We start from the raw sequence: 21,898 nt of genomic DNA on the forward strand, positions 1-21,898 counted from the left end.
AAAAGCACAGCAACGACCGAAGTTACAGTTACAGAATTGTTATATATATATATATATATATATATATATATATATATATATATATATACACACACACACACACACACACACACATATATAAATACAGAGACAATATAAATAAAATATACGAAGGGGATAAATAGAATAAATAGGAATAAAAAATAAAAATACAAGTGAATTGCACATTTCAAGTATTGAGGTCTATTGCACCATTGACTATTAACAAAAGTATTGCACAGTGAGGTGAAGAGGCACTACAGCTTAGTTGTTCCCTCCTTTGTCCTCCTGTTTCCCCTCCCTCTCCCCTCCAGAGAGGAGTTAAACAGTCTGATGGCGTGTGGGACAAAGGAGTTTTTAAGTCTGTTAGTTCTTGTCTTGGGGAGAAGCAACCTGTCACTGAACAGACTCTTCTGATTGTTTATGGCCGTGTGCAGAGGATGCCCAGCATTGTTCATAATGTCCATCAGTTTCTTTAATGTCCTTTTCTCTGCCACTGTCACCAGAGTGTCCAGCTTCATGCCGACCACAGAGCTAGCCCTCCTGATCAGTTTCTCCAGCCTGGATGAGTCCTTCTTTGCTGTGCTGCTCCCCCAGCACACCACAGCATAGAAAAGTACTCCAGCAACCACCGACTGGTAAAACATCCTCAGGAGCTTCCTGCAGATGTTAAAAGACCTCAGCCTCCTGAGGAAGTACAGTCGGCTTTGGGCTTTTTTATACAGGTGCTCTGTGTTGCATGACCAGTCCAGTTTATTGTCCACCCACAGCCCGAGGTACTTGTACTTGTTGACCACCTCCACCTCCTCCCCCTCTATCTGAACCGGCAGTGGACCTTCTCTGGACCTCCCGAAGTCCACAACCAGTTCCTTAGTCTTTGAGGTGTTGAGTTGCAGGTGGTTTGTGTGACTCCATGCGACAAAGTTCCTCACCAGACTTCTGTACTCCTCTTCCTGATCATCCCAGATACACCCCATGATGGCCGTGTCATCTGCAAACTTCTGAATATGGCATAATTCAGAGTTGTAGCAGAAGTCAGAGGTGTACAGGGTGAAGAGAAGAGGGGACAGCACAGTTCCCTGTGGTGCTCCTGTGCTGCTGACCACAGTGTCAGACGTGATGTCCTTCAGCCTGACGTACTGTGGTCTGTCGGTGAGGTAGTCGGAGATCCAAGCCACCAGGCAGGGGTCCACCTCCATCCTGTTCAGTTTTTCCTGAAGCATACAGGGCCGGATGGTATTAAAGGCACTGGAAAAGTCAAGAAACAGGATCCTGACCGTGCCTTTTCCCCCATCCAGGTGTGAGTGGGCTCTGTGTAGGAGGTACAGGATGGCATCCTCCACTCCGACACCCGCCTTGTATGCAAACTGTAGTGGGTCCTGGGCATGTTGTACCTGTGGTCGGAGGAGGTTGAGGAAGAGCCGCTCTAGAGTCTTCATAAGATGTGACGTCAGTGCCACCGGTCGGAAGTCATTCAGCTCATTGGGCCGGTTCTTTTTGGGGACCGGGACGATGCAGGATGTCTTCCATAGGGCGGGCACTCTCCCCAGTCGCAGACTGAGGTTGAGGTTGAGGAAACCAAATGGCTATTAGAAAAACCAGCAACAGCAGTTTTTGTTACTGGAATGACTGGGTTACTGAACTTTAGCTTCCCTTTATGCTCACTGTATTTGATTATTGCAGGGGTATGGAAGGTCTTAATCAAATAAAATATATTTATTAAACTCCTTTCACTCTTTGTTCCACATTTAATTTGCAGGATCTGGTTTATTCCTGCAGCAGTACATCTATGATTGAGTTTTTCCATTATTTTTATATAAACAAATTTGAAATAAGCATCTTTAATGGATTAGGTCAGGGATTTAAAACTCATTTTACAATATGGGCTACATACAGCTCACTTTGATTTTAAGTATGCAGAACAAGCAAAACTCCTTTTTTTGTCAGGGTAAAGATGTTTAACATATTTAATCCAACTGATTATAATAAAAAAGTGCAATTAAATGAGTAAATCTGGTTTTCCCCTTGTACAATACAGAAATGCTGCTGTAGTAAATGCAGTAAATATGTCAGGAAAAATAAATAATAACAGATAAACTTCTGGTAGCTCACTGCTCAGAAAATGTCCCTTCCTCCCCATGGACCTTTTATAAAAAAATATAAATTCTATAATAGATAGTGAACAAACAGGAACTTTTTGAACTTTAGTTGTTATTGCTTATCTATTGCTTAATTACAATGATGTTTTATGAATGGCAGTGGCGAAGGTCTTTATCAGTAGGAATTACGCCCTTTTCCAAAGCTGTCCAGTGGATCTGATTGGGTTCTTTCTCGGGCCGATCCGTGACTCCCGGGCCTTGTGTTTGACACCCCCTTACTTTAGGTAGCCTGCTATACAAACATTCTCCACTAGGGGCCGCTGTAGCTCTGCACTGGCCGCCTTTCGGTCTCTCCTGTGCACAACCATCGAGTGTCGCTGTTTCCCCGCTGACACCTCGACAGCACGGCAGTGTGGTGGCAGGCAGGCAGCGTCAGCTGGCAGAGGACACACTCAGATCAACTAGTAATCGCCGTCGTCCCCCGCACTGCTTACGCTCTCCTCGACTGAAAACCCAACGACAGCACTTCCTATTTTCTACCGGGAGAGAAACTTTGAAGCCCGTAAACAAGCCATGCCGCTGGACGCGACAGCCCCGCGGATATAAGCGACACTGCGGAGCAGAAAGTATCTACGACCTCACCGAAACCACAAAGAAGAAGAAGCAGTCGGTGCTTTCTTTTTTCACACTCGGAGGGAAAGACGGCATCCGGCCTGAGAAGAAGCTCCGAGGTCGGGGACTCCGGTCGGACCAACGCGAATCGTTTCTGGTGAGAGTCCGCACATTTTCGCTGTGGGACTAGTTTCTGTGAACTAAACCACGCAGTTAGAGCAAGTTAGAGGCGCACACAGCCTGAACAACGTAGCAATGTTTACTTCACAGCCGCAGTTTGAATGCAGCGTTTGTTGTGTGTGAGCACTTCAGCCTGCCCCATTCACCGGCGAATGGCCACCTTTAACTAAGACAAACAGCGAGAGGAGCTCCGAGCTGGACGAATAACGACTAAACTACCTCTAGAGAGGGTTATAATTTATCCTCACTGCCACAGAGAGCTGCTGGTTAAATATCAAGTGTCAGCTTTGTTGTCAAATACCACCAAGAGCAGTTGCTCGTCAGCGAACTGTGTGAGGCTGGGGTTGTAAAAAACAGGAGGATTGACTGGCTGCTGTGCTTGTATCGTCTTGCACAGTCACTGCCCCACATTTCAGAGATGCCCAGTCTTTCTGCTCCACGCCCCCCACCCTCTCAAACTACCTGAAGCAGGGCACAGACCGTACTAGTCTCTGAGCTCACTGACAGCCATTACTGACAGCTTTAAGCCGTTTCAGCTGTTGTTGTGTGAAGGCCAAGACAGCAGCAGACAGAGAGCCTGCACGGAAAATGGTTGGAGAAACACCACTGCGGTTTGTTTTTTAGGGATCTCACCCTGAAATTGAGCTTCCAGTGGGTTTCTATGGGGAGTTTACCCGATTGTCATTGTGTAGCAGAGAATAATTGTTTTACAGGGAGACAGCATTGTTACAGCAAAACACCCCCTAAGGCACGTTGATTTCTGTGTGAAAGCACCCAAGTTTCACCAACCTTACGGAGAGTGTGCTGACTGAGAGTACATGCTAACTCTGTATAGTCAAAGTTAATGCATCAGTCCTGCAAAACCAACCTCACTGCGGGCTTATTTCTGCTGGAAGTAAGAGAAATCCGGGGGATTGACTCTAATTAAGCTTTTTGCAAATGCAATGGAGTTTAAAGCATTTCAGACGGAACTTAGATAATAATAGTCACTTTACTAACAGACCTATCACGGGTGCTTATGGGAATATACCAACTTTTATGTAAAAAGTCAATCAAACTGATGTCTAACACTCAAGTTTATGTCAGATTGACTCTGGAAAACAAATAATAACTCAATAAAAGGCAGTTATTTTTTAAATCCATGGGTATGCTCAGCACCTAAAATTAGTTTAATTTGTAGAAGTGTATATAGAAATATCTGAAAAATATTCTCGTTATTGTTTTTTAGCACCTTTGCCAGTAAATGTTGTGCATTTCGTGTTTCAGTAGCTGAAACAGCTCACTGTTTCAGTTTTAGATTAACACGAGGAGCCGCTGCTTTCAAAATGGAACTTTATTCAGCACAGTTTTAGAAAAGCAATGCCTGTTTTACTTTCAGGCTTGGCACGCTTCAATATTGAGCAGCCAAAAACATGTGGCCACAAACTTCCGGGACAAAAAAATGATGATTGAGGTCACTTCTGACTGATTTTAGTAATACCCTGCAAAAAACAAACAACACAAAAACAGTGATATTCCACACCGTTTACAGTGTTTACTGATGGCTGCCACTTTCTCAGTTTCCTGTAAGCAGGTTTCACTTTGACAGACTCAAGCTGCTGAGCTTCCTCGAGCCACGGGTGTCCCTGAGGACCTTTCGAAAGTGTGTCTGCTTCGGGTTCGGTGCCCGCAGGAGGTCAGGGAGCTGCTGGAGGACAGTGTGCCCGAGGGTTGGCTTGAAGTGGGGTCGTTCCCTTGGTGAGGGCCGCGGGGATGGTGGCGGCAGGGTAACGTGATCCGCTGTGAAACAGCTGTAGCCACTCGGTGCTGATCCCTTGAGTCCCAGTGCAGATCAGATGATGCTCCAGTATGTGAATGGGTGGGTGTGTGAGAGAGAGCGAGGACTTGAATGCATGGGTTTTCATGCCTTCAGGGCATCAAGTCAATGCTTAAAGTCAATTTAAACCGAAATTCACTGACTTTTTGAGAGAAATTATTTTCGTATCTATTCAGTGTTTTGACTGATGGAAGAAGTCGTTCTTACCGATCTTCTCTGTGTGTGTGTGAGCTCAGGTTGAAGCAGCAGGTCAAGGCAGCTGGCTGAAGGTTAATGTGTCACTGCTCTCTGGGTAGCAGCTGAGGGCACCGCTCCTGTCTATAGATAGCCACGAATACAAACTTTACTTCTTTTCTCCGATGCGTTAACATAAGAGCTGCGGCGCAGGCATGCAGCCCCAGAAGACAAATGCTGATCCTTTCGAGTTTGACCACTTCCACACCCTCATTCTCTGTCTGTGTCTGAATCTGGAAGTGCCTGTCAATGCTAAAGACCCCTCTCCCCTCCTCCTCCTTGTCCAGCTTGGAGCCAGTTGGCTGAGAACCTGTGTGAGCTATATCAGTAATACCTTACAGCACATATCTGGGTCATCATCTGTAGCATTCATGTCTGAAACAGGTGAGGGACAAATATTGCCCCCCCCCCCCTTTTTTTTTTCTCCCTATCATTCTTGGCAGAACTTCCAGGAGCTGTTTAAACACTTGTTTTCTCTTTATTTGGAAGCACACATGTTCATTCAAAGTACTGCTGCAGAAGCGTTGCATATTTGAGATGCTTGTGTTCACAGAAAGTTGTGACGGCTCTTTAACAGAAATCCAAGTGAAAATGCTGCTGTTGGTTTTTTTCCTTGGGGGGGGGGGGGTTATTAGCCAAATCTACCCCCTGCCTCTCGGGCCAATCCAATCTCAGCTTGGTTGTTCCTTCTAATCAGGGGCAGACTGCCGCTCAACACCTAATAAATAAATAAATGTTCTTCTCCCTTGTAATTACATTATCACTATTCATTATAGATTAAAGCAGTTTTCAATAATGACAACAAAGAATAAGCAAAGAAAAACAGACAGTAGGTAAAATTAACAGTAGGTAAAATTAATATTTTTTCCCCCTACAGACAGTTTTTTAGGCTGATGTGCAAGATGACTTAATTCAGAGGCTGAAGGTTCCGATGGGAGACGGAGAAATATTGTTTTGTTATCCTGCAAAACTACTTAAAATTACTTATAATATAGTTATTTATTTGTTTCCTGCAAAAGCCTGTCTTGTTATCACCTTATTGCAGTGTGCCTGACTTTAAGTATTTTATGTAAATATACTTATTGTAAGTTGAAACAAAATACATTGAAATTCCATGTAATTACATGGGTATTACACCCTTAGGCTACGTTCACACTGCAGGTCTTAATGCTCAATTCCGATTTTTTGATCAAATCCGATTTTTTTGTCTGCTCGTTCACACTACAAATAAAATGCGACAGCAAACGCGCTCTAGTGTGAACGCTCAAAGCGGCCCGCATGCGCAAACGAAGACGTCACACACAACGCGCTCTGTTTAGACCCAGAACAAACTATATTGTTTGACTGATGGCCCTTAATATAAAGACTTCGGACTTCATGTTTCCCGATTTTTGCTTTAAGTTATTTTGTTATTTACATAATAATGTAGATAACCTAATAATGATCCTTATTGCTGTTTTAGAGGAGCGGTGCTTCAAAGGATAGTTGCAGATTTCTGTCAGAACCTGCAGGTTATGCAGTACAAATAAAATGTTAACGTTTCTCCAACGTTGTCTTCCCAGCAGTTTCACCGGATGGCCAGGAAGCGTTCACGATGTCTTATCAGGCGCTTCTCTGGCGCTGATAATTGGCGTCTGTCTTGTGTCAGTGACGTAAAAGACGGATTTAATGCGACTTGACCGTTCACACAGCAGTCGCTTTCTGAGACATCGGATATGTATCGGATTCAGTACCACATACGAAAGTGACCCAGATCGGATTTGAAAATATCGGATTTGTGCCGTTCACACTGTCATACCATGATCGGATATGGGTCGCATAGGGTCAAAAAAATCGGATTTGATGCACTTTCGCCTGCAGTGTGAACGTAGCCTTAGATGTGGGCCGTATTTTAAAGTGTTACCAAAAGTTTACATAATGTCTGGCACTACGGATGACATGCTACTAGATTGGTTATCCTCTGATTCATTTGAGGCAAATTTGTTTCCTTTTAACCTCCTAGGACCAGGCGTCCACTTATGTGGACATCACATTTTGGGTTATTTAGACCAAAATACAGAATTTTGCTCTACAAGGGCCTGATATCCACTTACGAGGACATTATGCTGCTACTGTTCTATCAAAATTTTAAATGAATATGCTCATATGTGGCTCTCATTTTTCTTAAAAACAAAAATAAGGCAAAAAAAAAGAATCTGGTAATTCTTTGTTTTTACATTCATCGGGCCCCAATATGTCCAAATATCAAAGAGAAATTAAAAATGCATGCAGTGGAAGAGTTCGGGTCTTAGGAGGTTAATGAGAATTTATCAGTGCTTCGTAATGGTTTGCAAATTATGAAACTACAATACAGCTTCAACACTAGCAGAAAATAATTAGTTGAAAAAGGTATACTGCCTCAAACTACTGCCAAGTTTTGCTTGGCTGCTCTAATACACAACAATTTCTGGTATGTGGGCTGCATGAAATTACTAGAAAGACTTCTAGCTGAGAGTTTGTGTTTGCATTTTGATATGGGTCCTTCCATGAAAAGTCAGTGAGTCTCACAAAATTTTACCTCCATACTGTAAATATTTTTTGTGTTTGAGGTTTTGGAAGTACATCAGGGTTTCAGGACTGAAAAACACAATTGAACTCTGCTGCATCCAGATCAACTCCAAATGTCACAAGCTAAAGGCAAAAAACACAGTTTTGCACCGTGATCACCCCTGAGAATCGGTACCATGGGATATATCATAGCTTCACTGCACCATTTAATGCCAGGGACAGAAAAATTACATTTTTGCTAAGCTTTCAAAGGTCATATCAGCATGTGGGTTAGGGGTTAGGGGTCTGGTAAAACCAGGTTTAGCATATGGACGCTCTCACCTTCTAGCTGTGATCGTTTCCTTTTCTTTCGTACCTGAGCAGCTTTCTAATGTTGTCACTTTGTCTCACTCTCAAACACCAAGTGTAAAAACGTAATCAAATCACTTTGAGCTTTTTTATCTTCCCAGATAAGACTGATTATATATAAAAACTAATATTGTGATAACCCCATCCTGCTGTCTGGGCTTAATTAGATAGTAGCCAGCTCTCTTTTAATAGCCATGAAAGGCTTTCAGGAGGTGGATGAGTACAGATGGGCAGTGAGGGGGAGGCTGACTGTCACTCTCTCTGATGCTAATGCCTGCCAACAAAAAGACAACAGGTGACTTGAGTCAGCCTCAGATCAGATGAGCCCACTCCATTATGAACAGAAGTGGGTAATAACCACGTACGAACAAAAGGTATTGATGTGTCTAAAGCGTTCAGTAAATTTTTAGTTTCATAATTTGACTCAAGTACAACATGTACTGCGATTACCTGTGCAGTTTTACTGTTTGTGTAAGTAGAAGAAGCTTCTTTCTGCTGCTCCCTTTAGATTAAATTATACTCCGATGCGGACACAGACAGCTGGAGACCCGATGGCCGAGTAGGCGTTCTTAAGTTCGCCGCCTGGGGCGCATTTATAGTTGGTGCATTGTAAAGCGTTGATTATACTTTCCACACAAAATTTATGGGATCCAAGCAGACTTGTGGACAGTGTTCACAAGGGGTTGCCACGTGTTTTGATTGTGCCACGTGTTTTGATTGTGTACGTACAACCTCAGAAGGGATCTGTGTCTCCTCCAGGGATTTTCCACTTGTTAGGGGAAAAAATATTCTCTTTTTTGTTTTTATTTGGTCATCTTTTATTACAATGGAAATGATGCTAGTCTGCTGCCTGCCAGATAAAATCATAATCTTATGATCTCAGTGCCCTGCTTTGAACCAAGCTGGGTCCCCAAGGCTTATCTGTCACATTACATGCTGTCTTTTCATCCCATTCACAAACTGTTATCATGTCCGCTGTGAAAGCTGCTTAGTAAGCACCGGTTTTATTCAAATCGCATGCTTAATTTCAGAGTTATTCCCATGATGTACGCGTAATAAGGCCAGTTTTTGTTGTGATTTTATTTAAAATATTTTGTCGTTTTCTTCTTCTTCTTTTTTTTACAGCAGCAGGATTGGTGCATGGTTTTTATTCCAAGCGTCTCTGTTCAGCCTTTTAGTCGCTCGTGTGTCTGGATCTGGATGTTGGCTCTTTAGCAAAAGACAAAAAGGTTTTTTGTCTTTTTTTTATTATGGTTTTTTTTGTTGTTGCGTAACTTATGTTGCATTTGCGGGGTAGTTAATACTTTCCTCTGTTTCATCATGGCCCGAATCCAATCCGTCCTCTACACCTGCCCCGTAAACACTTTACTCACTGTTTGTGTATTTGCGTGGAGGGCCCGCCACATTAAGCTGCTCTTCACCAACTAGCATTAAGTGTAGGTGGGTTTTAATCCCTCTAACACAGAATCTGCATTACATCAGGCTCATTAACTGCTTTCTGCGAAGGTGAAGCACCGGTTTTATGTCAAGTATGGGGGCGTTAAAGGATTCCCGGTACTGTGATTGTTTCAGGACTGTCTCAGTAAAGAACAAAGTGGAAAGTGTAGTTAAAAATTGAACAAAATTTAAATGAAATAGATGCTTTTTTCCAATAAGTGATGATCTCCTTCACAGCAATATAAATCCCAGAAGACGGCAGTTACATGTTCTTGTTTCTGTAGGAGAGAGGCAAAGGTGAAAGTATTTCTACACTAACCGCTTAGTTAAGAGACTCTTCAGCAGCTGCAAGTGTGACTCCATATGGAGTAACACTCATCGTGGAGTGGGAGGGTTGTGGTGGAACGGAATTGGGGCCGTGCGTGTCACTCCATTAACCCAGGGAATATCCGAGCAGAGGTGAAACAGAGAGCAGAGCGACAAACAGCAGTTGAACACAATGTTGGGCTCAATTTCATCGGCTTAATGCAGTCATGGCAATTTAATATTTATAGTAATTCTAAAGCGGTTTACACTGGTGGTGTTTGTGGTTGTTTGTTTTATTTTTGCTCATGTACAAAAAAATTTCTTGTTAAATTAAACACAAACGGAGAGGGGTAGCTGCGGTTCACACTCATGTTTATTTTAGTATGCCACGTAAATGACGTTTAAAATCTAAAAGATAATTTTACATGGTTGTTTCTTTTTCCAAAGTAGCTCATCTTGGCTAAATATGCATACTTGCAAGAAGAAGATTGGTGGCAAGAATAAAGTGTCATTTCGGCCTCACCTTTATTTGGTTGTCATCTTTGTCTTTTTCAAAACTTTTATAGCACCTACAGTAATTTCATTGAGTTATTATCAGCTTGACTAACAACCGTGACGTCACTTTATTGGACAAGCTTAAACAGAGTCTGAACAGGTGTCTTTAAGAGCAACCTGAAACACACCTGTCTGCACATCTGTTAAAGTGGCGTCGCCCACATCTTTGAGCCGTGACTGTATCGGAAAAGATGAGTAATGAAATAATTCCCGCGCTAGTATCGAAACGTGATGCACCGACATGCAGGATTGAAGTTAGTTATCCAATGCCTGATTTCTGGCAGTGTTGGCTCACAGAAGGAGCTTAAAGAGGAGCACGCCTGTCACTCAGGCTGCTTTAACCACAGCAGCAGCGTTGAATCTTATAAGATCTGTGGCCTGGTCTCTTGTTCCAACCTGACCTGTCCGTCTGTCAGCCCATCTCAGCTCTTTGGACACGTAGGTGACAATGTGGGACAAGTGTGAAAGCAAGGTGAGGGGAGGAGATGATGTGTGTGTGCCTGATGTATGATGTAAAAAAGGCAAATTCGATGACACATTTTGCCAATTTCAAACACATTTTAGCTTTAAAGCTTCACCTGCTGTGTGTGTGTGTGTGTGTGTGTGTGTGTGGGGGGGGGGGGGGGGGTAGCACGCCTGCCTGGTTGCCATGCTCAGTGCTCCTCAGCTCGACACCACGCACCACCCCACTACATCCCGCATCACTAGAAAAAGCCCACTTTTTACTGTGTACAATGCAACCTTTATGTAAGACCCACATAATGGAGCCAACTCCTTCACTCATGTCCTCATTGTCTTGGCCAGGTTGAGAAAAGGCTGCTCTTTAGAAAACCAGGGCTGAGCTCACCCGTGAATCATGCCAGCAGTCACGCTTGTTCTCTGTCGTCTTTTGTGAGGAAGGCTGCCAGGGAAGAGAGGTGGGTGTTTTCTCGGGGGCGGCCCCCGAGCTCCTCAAGGCATTGACCTTAGCTGGTTTACTGAACCCCGTAGGGGTCAGGTAGGGTTTGTGACCTGGAGTTTCCTGTTTGTGTCTGTGGCCCAGACAGCCGTCATCGTATGGCAGGGTTGGTGGCTGCATGGTGTGTGTAATGGTTTCGTGTGAAGTGCTTGCCTTGCGTTGCTGATGTAGGGGTTGGTGGGTTATCACAGCAGGAACTCTGGCTCCTACCTTTGTAAGTGGCTCATGATGATCAGCACAGCTACGACCGCAAAGGACTGAATCCATATGTGGCGAATGGTATTGTCGCACCACTGCAGCATCTAATGTCCCACTCTCTCTTCTCCCCCTCTACAAAGACACAGCCTCGCACACATGTGAAGATGTCAAGAGTCTGTAACATCTCAGGCACATTATGGTAGGATATTTGGATGGGGTGGGGGAGTGTGGGGAGAGGGATCGGAAAATCAGCATGCAGCAGTCTCCTGCGGTGCTCTGCATTTTCAACATGGAAAAAGCAGCGGGGGTTGCCGTGGCAACAAATCCCAAATCAGCACAGAGCGCACACCCCTCTGTTCCACACCCCCCTACCACCCTTGCAGCCGCCTCCTCCCCCCCCCCTCCCCGTCCCCCTCCTCCTCCCTGGCCACCTCTCAGCAGATCGAGAGCTGCAACCTCAGACCGGCCTACTTAGGGGAGCAGGGATCAGGCTCAGACCAGGGATCATGTCCAAAGCTCCACTCTCGATCCCAGAGCAGGAGCATGTGCCAGCGGATACTGGTGCGCAGCAGACAGTCTTCCCTCTTCTCCTCCCTCTTCGTCTTTATTCTATTGCTGCCATTTACTTTGTACTCAAACCCCTCAGAAGGTGATTTGTATCCATAGTCTGCTAAGTAGCAGGTTTTGTCGTTTAAGAGATGTGCTTCTTCCAATCCCTCTCATATTCAGCACATTCATAAATTAAGAGCGGATTGTGGATATTACCGTGGAACTGAGGACAGATCAACTACAAAAGCCAAAAGTGAGAGGCCTGTCAGTTTATCCCAACTTGGTGCCACATAATCCTGATTTGAGCTTATCGCAGTGATTGTAATCACAACAAAGGATTTTGGCTGTCTAGAGTAATATCAGAATTAGGTCTGAAAAGATTGTGGTTATTGTTGTTATTGAATAATCTGTGAATTATGTTTTTTTCTGCTTGGTGATTGAGAAGTTCAGAGAACCCAAAGTAGTTTTTTTGTTTTTTCTTGTTTTTCAGACAAAGACGGTATTTAAAGGCGAACATATTTTCAGCTCCATAATTTTGTTCTTGGACTCTACCAGAGTAGCTTTTCACATGGCAGAATCATCTTTATTCATCTTATACTGTCTCATCAGTTCATCCATTAACTGAAACAAGCTGATTTAGCGCCTGTTCTTTAAGGCGGACCTCCCTTTAAGACAAACTTGTTCTGATTGGCTGCCCATACCACTCTCCCTGACATCATTGAACCAAGACTACAAAAAAAGCCTTTAGAGCAGTCTGAAGCCTGAGCTGACTTCATTTGTTTATTATCTTCCACTGTAAGACTTGTGTAAGCCCTTTCAACTCCCCTTTTTAATTTGCAGTGATAAAGAAGCTTGAGCAAGAAAATATTTCACATTTCTGCTTGATTAAACAGCTGAATCGTTTCATTACTCGCTAAAGAATCTTGATTGTGTTGATATTATTGTTTGTTGATTAAGTAATTGATTAAAACATGCTGTAAATTTTCTTTGGACTTTCGCCGATGAGTAATTCACTTCTTATCTCATGCTTCAGCTGTGACGGATAAATAGGCCTTTTTATTAGAGTTACGAGTGCAATTTTTTTTGTTTCCCGTCTAGCACGAAGGGTGTGTGTAACTCAGGGTAACGCAGTGAGCTGTTCCGGAGATGACAGACTGCTGGCTGACCGCGTTGGAGCTGATGTGCTATGAGGCTGAACTGAGTGACGTGCAGCTCTTATGACAGCAGATCTGACGTGCTTTCTCTCATCTTGATTCCTGGATTAATTACAATGCTTCTTGCTTAGCATTTTAATTGGGAGTAATCATATATGTACGAGAAAAGCTGCGCAAACTAATTTCATAAAAACATCCACAGTGCGTGTCATATTTGGGTAAAACAGCCAGCTTTCTTTATCCAAGTCTGCACTGATGAGCTCTAAAATATTCAGCTTTTTTGTGGACACTGACATCGAGTTGTTAATTAAATATTGTTGTGAATATGAATATCACACATTAGTGCGATGTAGTCCATTGTGAGTCAAAAGCTCAGGGTTCACACTGTTCTCAATGCTTGGTTTAAGACTGGTACATTTATGTGCCAGCCTTAATTTCATATGATATGCGTTTTTTCACATGCCTCTAATCATTGAACGGACACATCGCCTGCTGTGGGTTTCAAAGGGTTTACACGTCAAATTGTCTGACAGAATGCACCGTGACATGCAACAATTTGTGTTAACCATCGAGTGATCATAATAGACTGTTAAAACAGTTGGGCGGGGCTTTGTGGTTACATTCAGTGACATTAAAGAGAAGCTGTGTCTTTGCAACTTTGCTATTTGCTAAGCTTTTCAGTTTAAATAAAATTGCTCCTGGTAGGATGTTGTTTGCAGTCACGCTGCTTCTGTGCTGGTCTTTAACTTTGAGGTAGGAGAGGTTATGTAACAATGACGTGCATTTCCTCACCTGTTGTGACAGTTTGTTTCAAACGCTCTGTCAGACTCTCCAGAGCTTCACTCTGACATTACGTTTAACCTTGGAGCAAATCAGGCAATTGACTGTATAACCCCGTACCAAATGTAATGTTTATGTTTTGTTTTTCGTTATTTTTAACAACATCCTGACACAAGAGCCAACCACTGTGAACCTATATAAAGGTGCACTTACCAAGAATACTGTTGATATTAATAATAGTAATAGAACCGTGATCTAACATGGAGATACTTTAATCTTAAATTATACTGTAACATGTCAGTGAAAGTGGATATATGCTGGTCATGTCTTCTGCCAATTAGAGGAATGTTGGATAAAAATAAAGCTGCGTATCACTTTAAAACTGATGGATGTTAGCAGATCTTATGACCTCCGTTTCTAGTTGCTCACCTCAAATTTGAAAAAACTTTAGTTGCTTGAAATTGCTCAGCGTCATTTACTTTCTATGATCTATGGTTTCCTGGACGCTGTGAAATCTTTCCTGTCTAGAGGAAGCTTAAGAAGGCTGATTTAAGGAACTGCAAATCATGTAAACTAAAGCTACTATCTTGCAGAACAAGACCAACAATGTGACGCTAAAAAAAGATAAATGGATCCCCTTTAAGAGCCTGTAACCCTCTGTGTGTAATCACTTTTTAAAACCAGCTGCTGTTTCACTCGACTTGGAGATGTTGAGCTGTTCAGTTTCAGTTTTGTTTATCTAGCTCCAGTTTGCAGAAACTATCTCGAGCTGCTTTTTGAAAGTAAAGACATTGGAGAGAAAACCCCAAACATCTGAAATGAGCACTTGGCAATGTTGAAAAGGAGCAACTCTTTTATAAGAGGAAGACACCTGTAGCAGAACCAAGATAACAGAGGGGCAGCTATTAGCAGATCAGAGGAAAGAACAGAGCAGCAAAAGATGTGCACAGACAGATTTTTGCTCTTTTTATGTGGATAACACACAAACACTGCTGTTGTCACCTGTTGTTGTCTTGTTGATTATTGATTTGCAACCTGATCTGCCAGTTTTTCCAGTTTCTTTCCTCCCCGCATCTCAAATGAAAGGATTTCCTCTTTTCTTCATTTCACATTGTTACAGTTTTTTTTCTTTTCTATTTTCTTTTTTTGCACAAAATGAGCAATTCTTAGGCATCGTCTTGGGCTTTCACATTATAATGTTAGTCATTTTTCACAGTTTTTTCCCGTCTCTGTAGGTGGATTTCCTATTACACTTAGTTTTCAGCTGCATGCCTTCTTTGCAACAACTGTATCCTCTTTTGTTTTGTGCACAAAAACAAAGCAAAAGTCTTCATACGAGTCCGAATCATGGTCCCTCACTGATGAGTCATCATCATTTAAAGGTCAATTATGGTTTTTAGCCATGTTAGTCCACTTTGTCCTCCAAAGACTACTTTCTACTGTTTGGCTCTGGGTAAGTGAGTAAGTTGCGTCCCTGGACAGAATATGGGTTATTAGTTGTATTTCAAGACAAAGGATGTCAATAGGGAGTAGTTGCCAGTCAGGCGAGCCCTCAGGGTTTGCGCTCATGTGTTTTCTTGTCTGGCTCTACTCATCAGCATCACAGACACACACATGTCCTGATCTGCAGACGTAGTGGAGTCATGATATCTGCATTGAAGTCACAGGGAGAGGCTTGTTTGGTATCTCCTCCAGCCAATCAGTCTCAAATATTGCCTGTCTTGATTTGAAATCTTTTTTTCATTTCCTCCCATAAATTGTCTCGCTGCATTTCTCCCTCTCGCTCACACGTACAGGCTCTCACAATCAGTCGCTCTCGCGCACACAATAAATGTGTCTGGAATGTGTGATGTGGACTCGATGCGGCCCAGGCTAGCCCTGTGCCATTCAGCCGCTAATCCCCCCGGTTTAGGATTTGCTTTTACAGTCCTGTGTGCCAGGGCCTGTATTCTAAACTCGGCCGTAAGAATCTCTCACCGACTTGTCATGCTTTCCCAGGAGGAGGAATGCAGTGTGAGCTGAGTCATAATTAACGTCTGTTGATTACTGCGTTTCATTGTTCGCCCAGTCAGATTCCTGGTGAACTAGTGACATTTTCTTTCTGAATGTGGGATTGTGAAGCATGATGGCAGCCAGACGTTTTTTTGTTTTGTTTTAATTGTAATTACAGGCAGTTTACATTGCATTTCCACGAAGCTTAGATAAACAGCTCAGCGATATTGATCTTGTTCCTCTGTGGTTGAAACGAGCTGTAGCTCTCCTTATTCTTGCAGTAAGTGGGTAACACCTGTAATGTGTATACATTTTTGTTTGGTTTGTCTTCTTCAGGCCTCCCCTTCCTGAGAGCTCTGTGGAGAAGATGAAAAGGTTCCGGCGACGTCTCTCTCAGACTCTTCGAGGCAGTCACACCATCGACGAGTCCCTGTCAGAGCTGGCCGAGCAGATAACGATCGAGGAGAACGGCCTGAAGGACAGCGGTGAGGCCTAAAACTCTTAAATCGCGTCTATCAAGTATACTGCCACTACCAGCACAGCTTGTCACAACTTTATAAATAAAGCGATTCAAGTGGAGGAACCCAGCTTAAGATTTATGTACAAAATGTCAAAATGTCTGTAAAGTCTGTTTGATGTGATTTATTTCAAACACCAGATTGCCATGCAGAATTTCCAGCACATTTATATAATGAATTCCGTGTCTGAAATGGGATTTAGTGGCTGAATTTTAATGGACTTAATTTGTTTGGCACTTTCATCTAAATCCAAATCCACATTTTTATCTATTGCTGACCCAGAATCTGAAAGTTTAAACTGCTCAAAGTGTAATCTTTAGCTTCAGCTTGGCGTTAGCAAAAAGATGTTACACTGATGATTGAGGTCCTTTTCTTCCTTTTCTTTCTGAATTTGCTCGCTACAACGAACCTGTCGAATAAGTTTTATGTCCATTCAAGACTCTGAATGCCAGTTTTTAAAGGGGCTGGTACTGGTTGGTGGAAGTTGCTCAGATTTGAAATGAATTGTAGGGATGTCTACTCATATAATCATATAAGACCTGTAATTTAATAACTGAATTAAAAACATAAGATAAGAGTCACATGAACAAGAGGAGCCTATATAGAATTTAAATAACTCATCTTGGAAAAGCCAAATGTGTTTGGCACAACACTGCGTTCAGATCATATTTTTGATTACAAAAGCTGTTTAAAAAAAAAAAAAAAGGTAGGCATATCTGCCTTCTTGTAAATATAAACTACCTAAACTGCCAAAAAGAGCCCATTTACTCAAAAAAGTCCACAAATCCACAATTCTTGCATATTACAACCACCCCTTATGCAAATTTGATTTTAGGGGGAACTGCTCCTTTAATACTGACTGTTCAGACAATAAATGTGAATTTCACAGAAATGACTTCTTCCACTTCCCAGCTCTGTATTGATTGTTGTGCTCAATCTGTCAGTTTATTTTTTACTGTAAAGACACTCCGTTCTTGCTGGCAGACACTGTATTTATTTATTTACCATTCATCTCCATCCTGCTGAAGGTTGTGGCCTTCTAGACGTCAAATAAAAGCCGTGGCACAGCCGCCTATCTCTTCTGATATTTACAAAATCTGCACGGAGCAAGCAAGCCAGGGAGCACGTCTCGGTGTGCTAGCAAGTTGTTGCCATGGTGCTCATGGTCTGGAAACATTTTAGAGTTTCCATGACATTGCCACGGCGACTTGGATGACTTGGTGAAACCAGCGAAGCATCTTGATCCATTTGCTGCCCCCCACTTTTTTTTTTCTTTTTATCTTTTTGCTCCTCTTCTTCTCTTTTCAGCACCCCTCCACCCTTTCTCCCCCCTTTTTCCCTTTTCAATCAATCAGATCGTCTAAGCTCCCACGAAGCCCCTCCCCTCCCCCCATCGCCTTCTGAGAACTAACTAGACTTTGTAAAGAGCTTTTTGTGCAGCGACTAACACCAAGTTTGGCCAGAGTGTTCTGTGCTTGTTGAGTGGGGACAGAGAACTGTGATGTGTGTGTGTGTGTGTGTGTGTGTGTGCGCGCGTGTGTGTTCCTGTGTGTGCCTGCTTGCGTGTGGGGGATTTTAGCAGCCTGTGTAACAGCAAGTAGGGTAGAGAGGAGACAGAATGGAGTAGCCAGATGAGATTTGATCTGAACTCTCTGATTGGGGAAAGCGTTGTGGTCCTGATCTGATTATGTAACGCTCATAACTGAGGCCAGCAGCAGCAGCAGCTGCCCAGCGATAAGGGAGAGGTGGTATAAGGGCCGGGATAATACATGCCTGCTAAATCACATATATGATGTCAGTCTGTCATGATGTGCCAAAAAACCCCCAACAACAACAAAAAAGAAAGATAATCATGGTTGTAATACATATGTAACATGCCATTTTCCGAATTTTCAGCGACTGTGTTGGCGTAGTAAAATCTGTTTTTATAGCCCAACGAGACCTGAACACCCACAGCAGTCTGAATCGGTCTCGAAAAGGCAGCTTGAATCTTGTAAGCTTAATTTTGGCAATGGGGATTTACGTCAGAAAAATTCACTGAGAATCTGTTGGATCTGGAAACTGGAAACCAGACAACTGGTGAGCTAATATTGTTGAGGCTGGTGGTGATGATATGCAGGCTGGTAATGACTACGCTGTTATTCCTGGCCAGAGTGGGACTTTAAGAGGGGGTACTTTTAAAAAAGTAGACATGTATAACTCAGAAAGTATGTGGAGGTTGTGACCAGTTAAAAAGTAATTCAGAAACTGTTGAATAGAATCATTAGCAATCTCACTCAGCTGTAATCAGCAAAATCTGTCAAAATGTAAAATACCCCCCACACACACAAATTACAAATTTGTTAGTTTTGACTTCTCCTTATCAGCGCTTATGATGCAATATTATCCTGGTGGCGACACCTTTAGGAGAATACTGCAGCGAGTTCTTGCGCTGTAATGCCGGGTATAAATGGCTGCATATGTGTGATGACGGCGTGGCAGTGAGCGATGTGACCATTGCAGAGGGTATATTGGCAGGTTAAGGAAGAGGCCGATCATTATTTGGGGAGAGCTGATTCCAACACTTGTTTCTGCAGTCGTATTCTTTCCGTCACTTCCCAGAGTTTGTGACCATAGGTGAGACTAGTAACGTAGACTGACGGGTAAATCGACAGCTTTGCTGTTACGTGCACATTTCTCTTTAGTGTTGCGGTTGCTGTACAGACCAGTACAGCATCAACAACACTGAAGAAGATGCTGCACCAGTCCGGCGATCTCCATTTGCCATTCCCTCCTTCCCTCACTCATGAACAAGACCCCAAGTGTTCAGTCCGCCATTTATGACTGAAAACTGTCCTCAGACTTGGAGGTGCTCATGCCAGCTGCTTCAGACTCAGTTATAAACCGACCCAGTGCGAGATGGCAGTCGTCTTTTGGTGAAGCTAACAGAACCACATCAAAAAGCAAGATGAGATCCTCTGACCACAGAACCCTCCACCTATGATTGTGTCTAAAAATTAAATCCATAAAAATTATGAGCACATTTGGTGACAAAGGGATGCTCTGACAGTCTGACTGGAAACAGGTCTGATTTATGTGAAACGAGCTGCCACTGTGGTTGAACAGTGAGTTCAATACTCCGTCCTCCTCAAGCCCCTTTTGTGGGTCAATAAAACACTTTAACATTGGGGAAACTCCCCCACACCTCAAGAAGGTAAAGATCTGGTTCAATGTCCTGTTGCCAGGATGAAATTCCTCAACTCCTTATTCTCTGCAGTATTCCTAGACCTTCCCAGGTGCTGGAGAGGAGAATCCCTCCTTTGGTCTAACCATGTTTTCAGATGCGTTCTTGTCTATAAACGCTCAACAATTTGTTGTAGGAGAGAGTGCAGCACGGATAGAGCGTGCAGGAGTACATACCCGTAATACAACCATTTGTTTGGTGTGACTTTACTGGACCATTACCCACCTCAAATTAGCAATGAGCGTTTGACTCTAGCTAAAAGCACTTTGGTTAGTTCCCTAAATTTTCTCTATACATGAAAACTTTGCCTACTATTAACTTGCTTTTGTGTGGGTTTTGTTTCTGTTTTTTTTGTTTGTTTGTTTTTTTAAACAAAATTGATCTACTCTTGATAAACCAGGTAATCCACTCTGTGTTCAAAGGCTGATGATGTTAATGGCTTTACCAAACAAGGTCATGACAAACAGCAGTGGACTGTAAAACCCAAGCCCTTGCATTACAGGTCCTAAACACATACAAACACTTTTCTGCCTGACAGTTGTTTTTTGTTTGGTTTATGTCCCTGCAAAAACAAACAATCTATCTAATCAATAATCATTATTCTTGGGAAGTAATTATCTCCTCTGTAACTGTTGACTTATGTCTTGTCCTTGTCCTGTCTGCTCTTTTTGCATACATGGGCCTCTGTCTGAGTTTTGACTTCTGCTCATCTTCTCCTGGGTGTTCTTTTCGCCTCATTGTCATATTTGGTGTTTTGCTGGGTGCTAGATCTTCCAGATATTAAATCATTCAACTCTGTCAGCTCTAGTCGTGCTTTTGGACAAAAGCTGTTCATTGTCAGTGGTAGATCCTTTCCACAAGCCAAACTCACACACCTTAGACCAGGGTTAGGGAATCCAGGCCTCAAGGGCCAGTGTCCTGCAGGTTTTAGATCTCACCCTGGGTCAACACACCTGAATAAAATGATCAGTTCATTACCAGGCCTCTGGAGAACTTCAGGACATATTGAGGAGGTTATTTAGCCATTTAAATCAGCTGTGTTGGATCAAGGACACATCTAAAACCTGCAGGACACCGGCCCCCGAATTCCCCACCCCTGCCTTAGACTGTCAGGCATTTGTTTACAGACTTTCATACACTTTTGATTATTTACAGTACAGGGGTTACACTGATTAAGAAAACATTGCTGTTCTCCTGGCTATGTGTACAATTAGGTAACCCGAAGTTCATTGGGAAGATGTGATACTCCATCCATCCATCCATTCGCTTCCGCTTATCCTTTTCAGGGTCGCGGGGGGGCGCTGGAGCCTATCCCAGCTGTCATAGGGCGAGAGGCGGGGTACACCCTGGACAGGTCGCCAGTCTGTCGCAGGGCCAACACACAGGGACAGACAACCATTCACACTCACATTCATTCGCACATTCACACCTAGTGACAATTTGGGTTATCCAATTAACCTATCCCCACAAGCTGCATGTCTTTGGACGGTGGGAGGAAGCCGGAGTACCCGGAGAGAACCCACGCAAACACGGGGAGAACATGCAAACTCCACACAGAAAGACCCCGGCCTGATGTTGGAATTGAACTCAGGACCTTCTTGCTGTGCGGCAACAGTGCTAACCACCGTGCCACCGTGCTGCCTAGATGTGATACTCAAATATCAAAACAGATTAAGGTTCAATTTAATTCACTGTTTTTTGTTTTGTTTTTTTTGGGGGGGGGGGGGTTGTTTTGTTTTTTTAGTGAGAAATTTGTTAATTTACAGTGTAGAACCTAATGTATATCAACCCAGCAGTTTCATTTTTATTGGTCACCTTGATACAAAGCCTAACAATACAGTGTGTATATAAAAGATGGAAGGTGACACCAAGTGGTTTGGTAATTATAAGGAAAGTATCAAAGAGGCACATTTTGAGGCCTTAATATAAAAGGTTTTGGCTGTGGTCATGTAGAATTTCTTTCTGATTTAGAAGTTACTTTGATGAATCAAAGGGTGGACTACTAACTATTGGTAGCAAGGCTGGTTAACAAGCTGTATGCTTGAATTGTACTGCTGCAGCACAGAGACACAAAATAAGTGCTAAGAACGCACTAATAAAGTAACAGAAGTCACAATAAGCACAAATACCTGGAATGGTCTGCACCACTCAGCAAGCCGTAATATCAGTCAGTCTATTAAAATGCTACAGAAGGCAGGAAACACGCACACACACACACACACACACACACACACACACACACACACACACACACACACACACACACACACACACACACACACACACACAGTGAAGAGGCCCAGTTTAATAACTGACAGAAGAGGATGCTTACCAGACTCTGAGTGGCTCCAGCTGCCTCAGTCAGTGCAGCCAT

General features: G+C 43.1%; 1 protein-coding gene across 2 annotated transcripts in view; it reads left to right on the forward strand.

Moving 5' to 3' along the window:
- The first annotated feature begins 2,571 nt into the window (after nt 1-2,571).
- The window catches only part of LOC113026555 (cyclin-dependent kinase 17-like), a 37,364-nt gene continuing 18,037 nt past the window's right edge, over nt 2,572-21,898 (forward strand). For both annotated transcript variants that reach the window (XM_026175471.2, XM_026175472.2), the window contains exons 1-2: nt 2,572-2,886; nt 16,120-16,268. In XM_026175471.2, coding sequence (XP_026031256.1) covers nt 16,151-16,268 — 118 coding nt within the window. In that variant the 5' untranslated portion in view covers nt 2,572-2,886; nt 16,120-16,150. The remainder of the gene's footprint in view (nt 2,887-16,119; nt 16,269-21,898) is intronic.

Source organism: Astatotilapia calliptera, chromosome 7 (assembly GCF_964374335.1).
Source record: "Astatotilapia calliptera chromosome 7, fAstCal68.1, whole genome shotgun sequence".
In the NCBI taxonomy this organism is placed as follows: Eukaryota; Metazoa; Chordata; class Actinopteri; order Cichliformes; family Cichlidae; genus Astatotilapia; species Astatotilapia calliptera.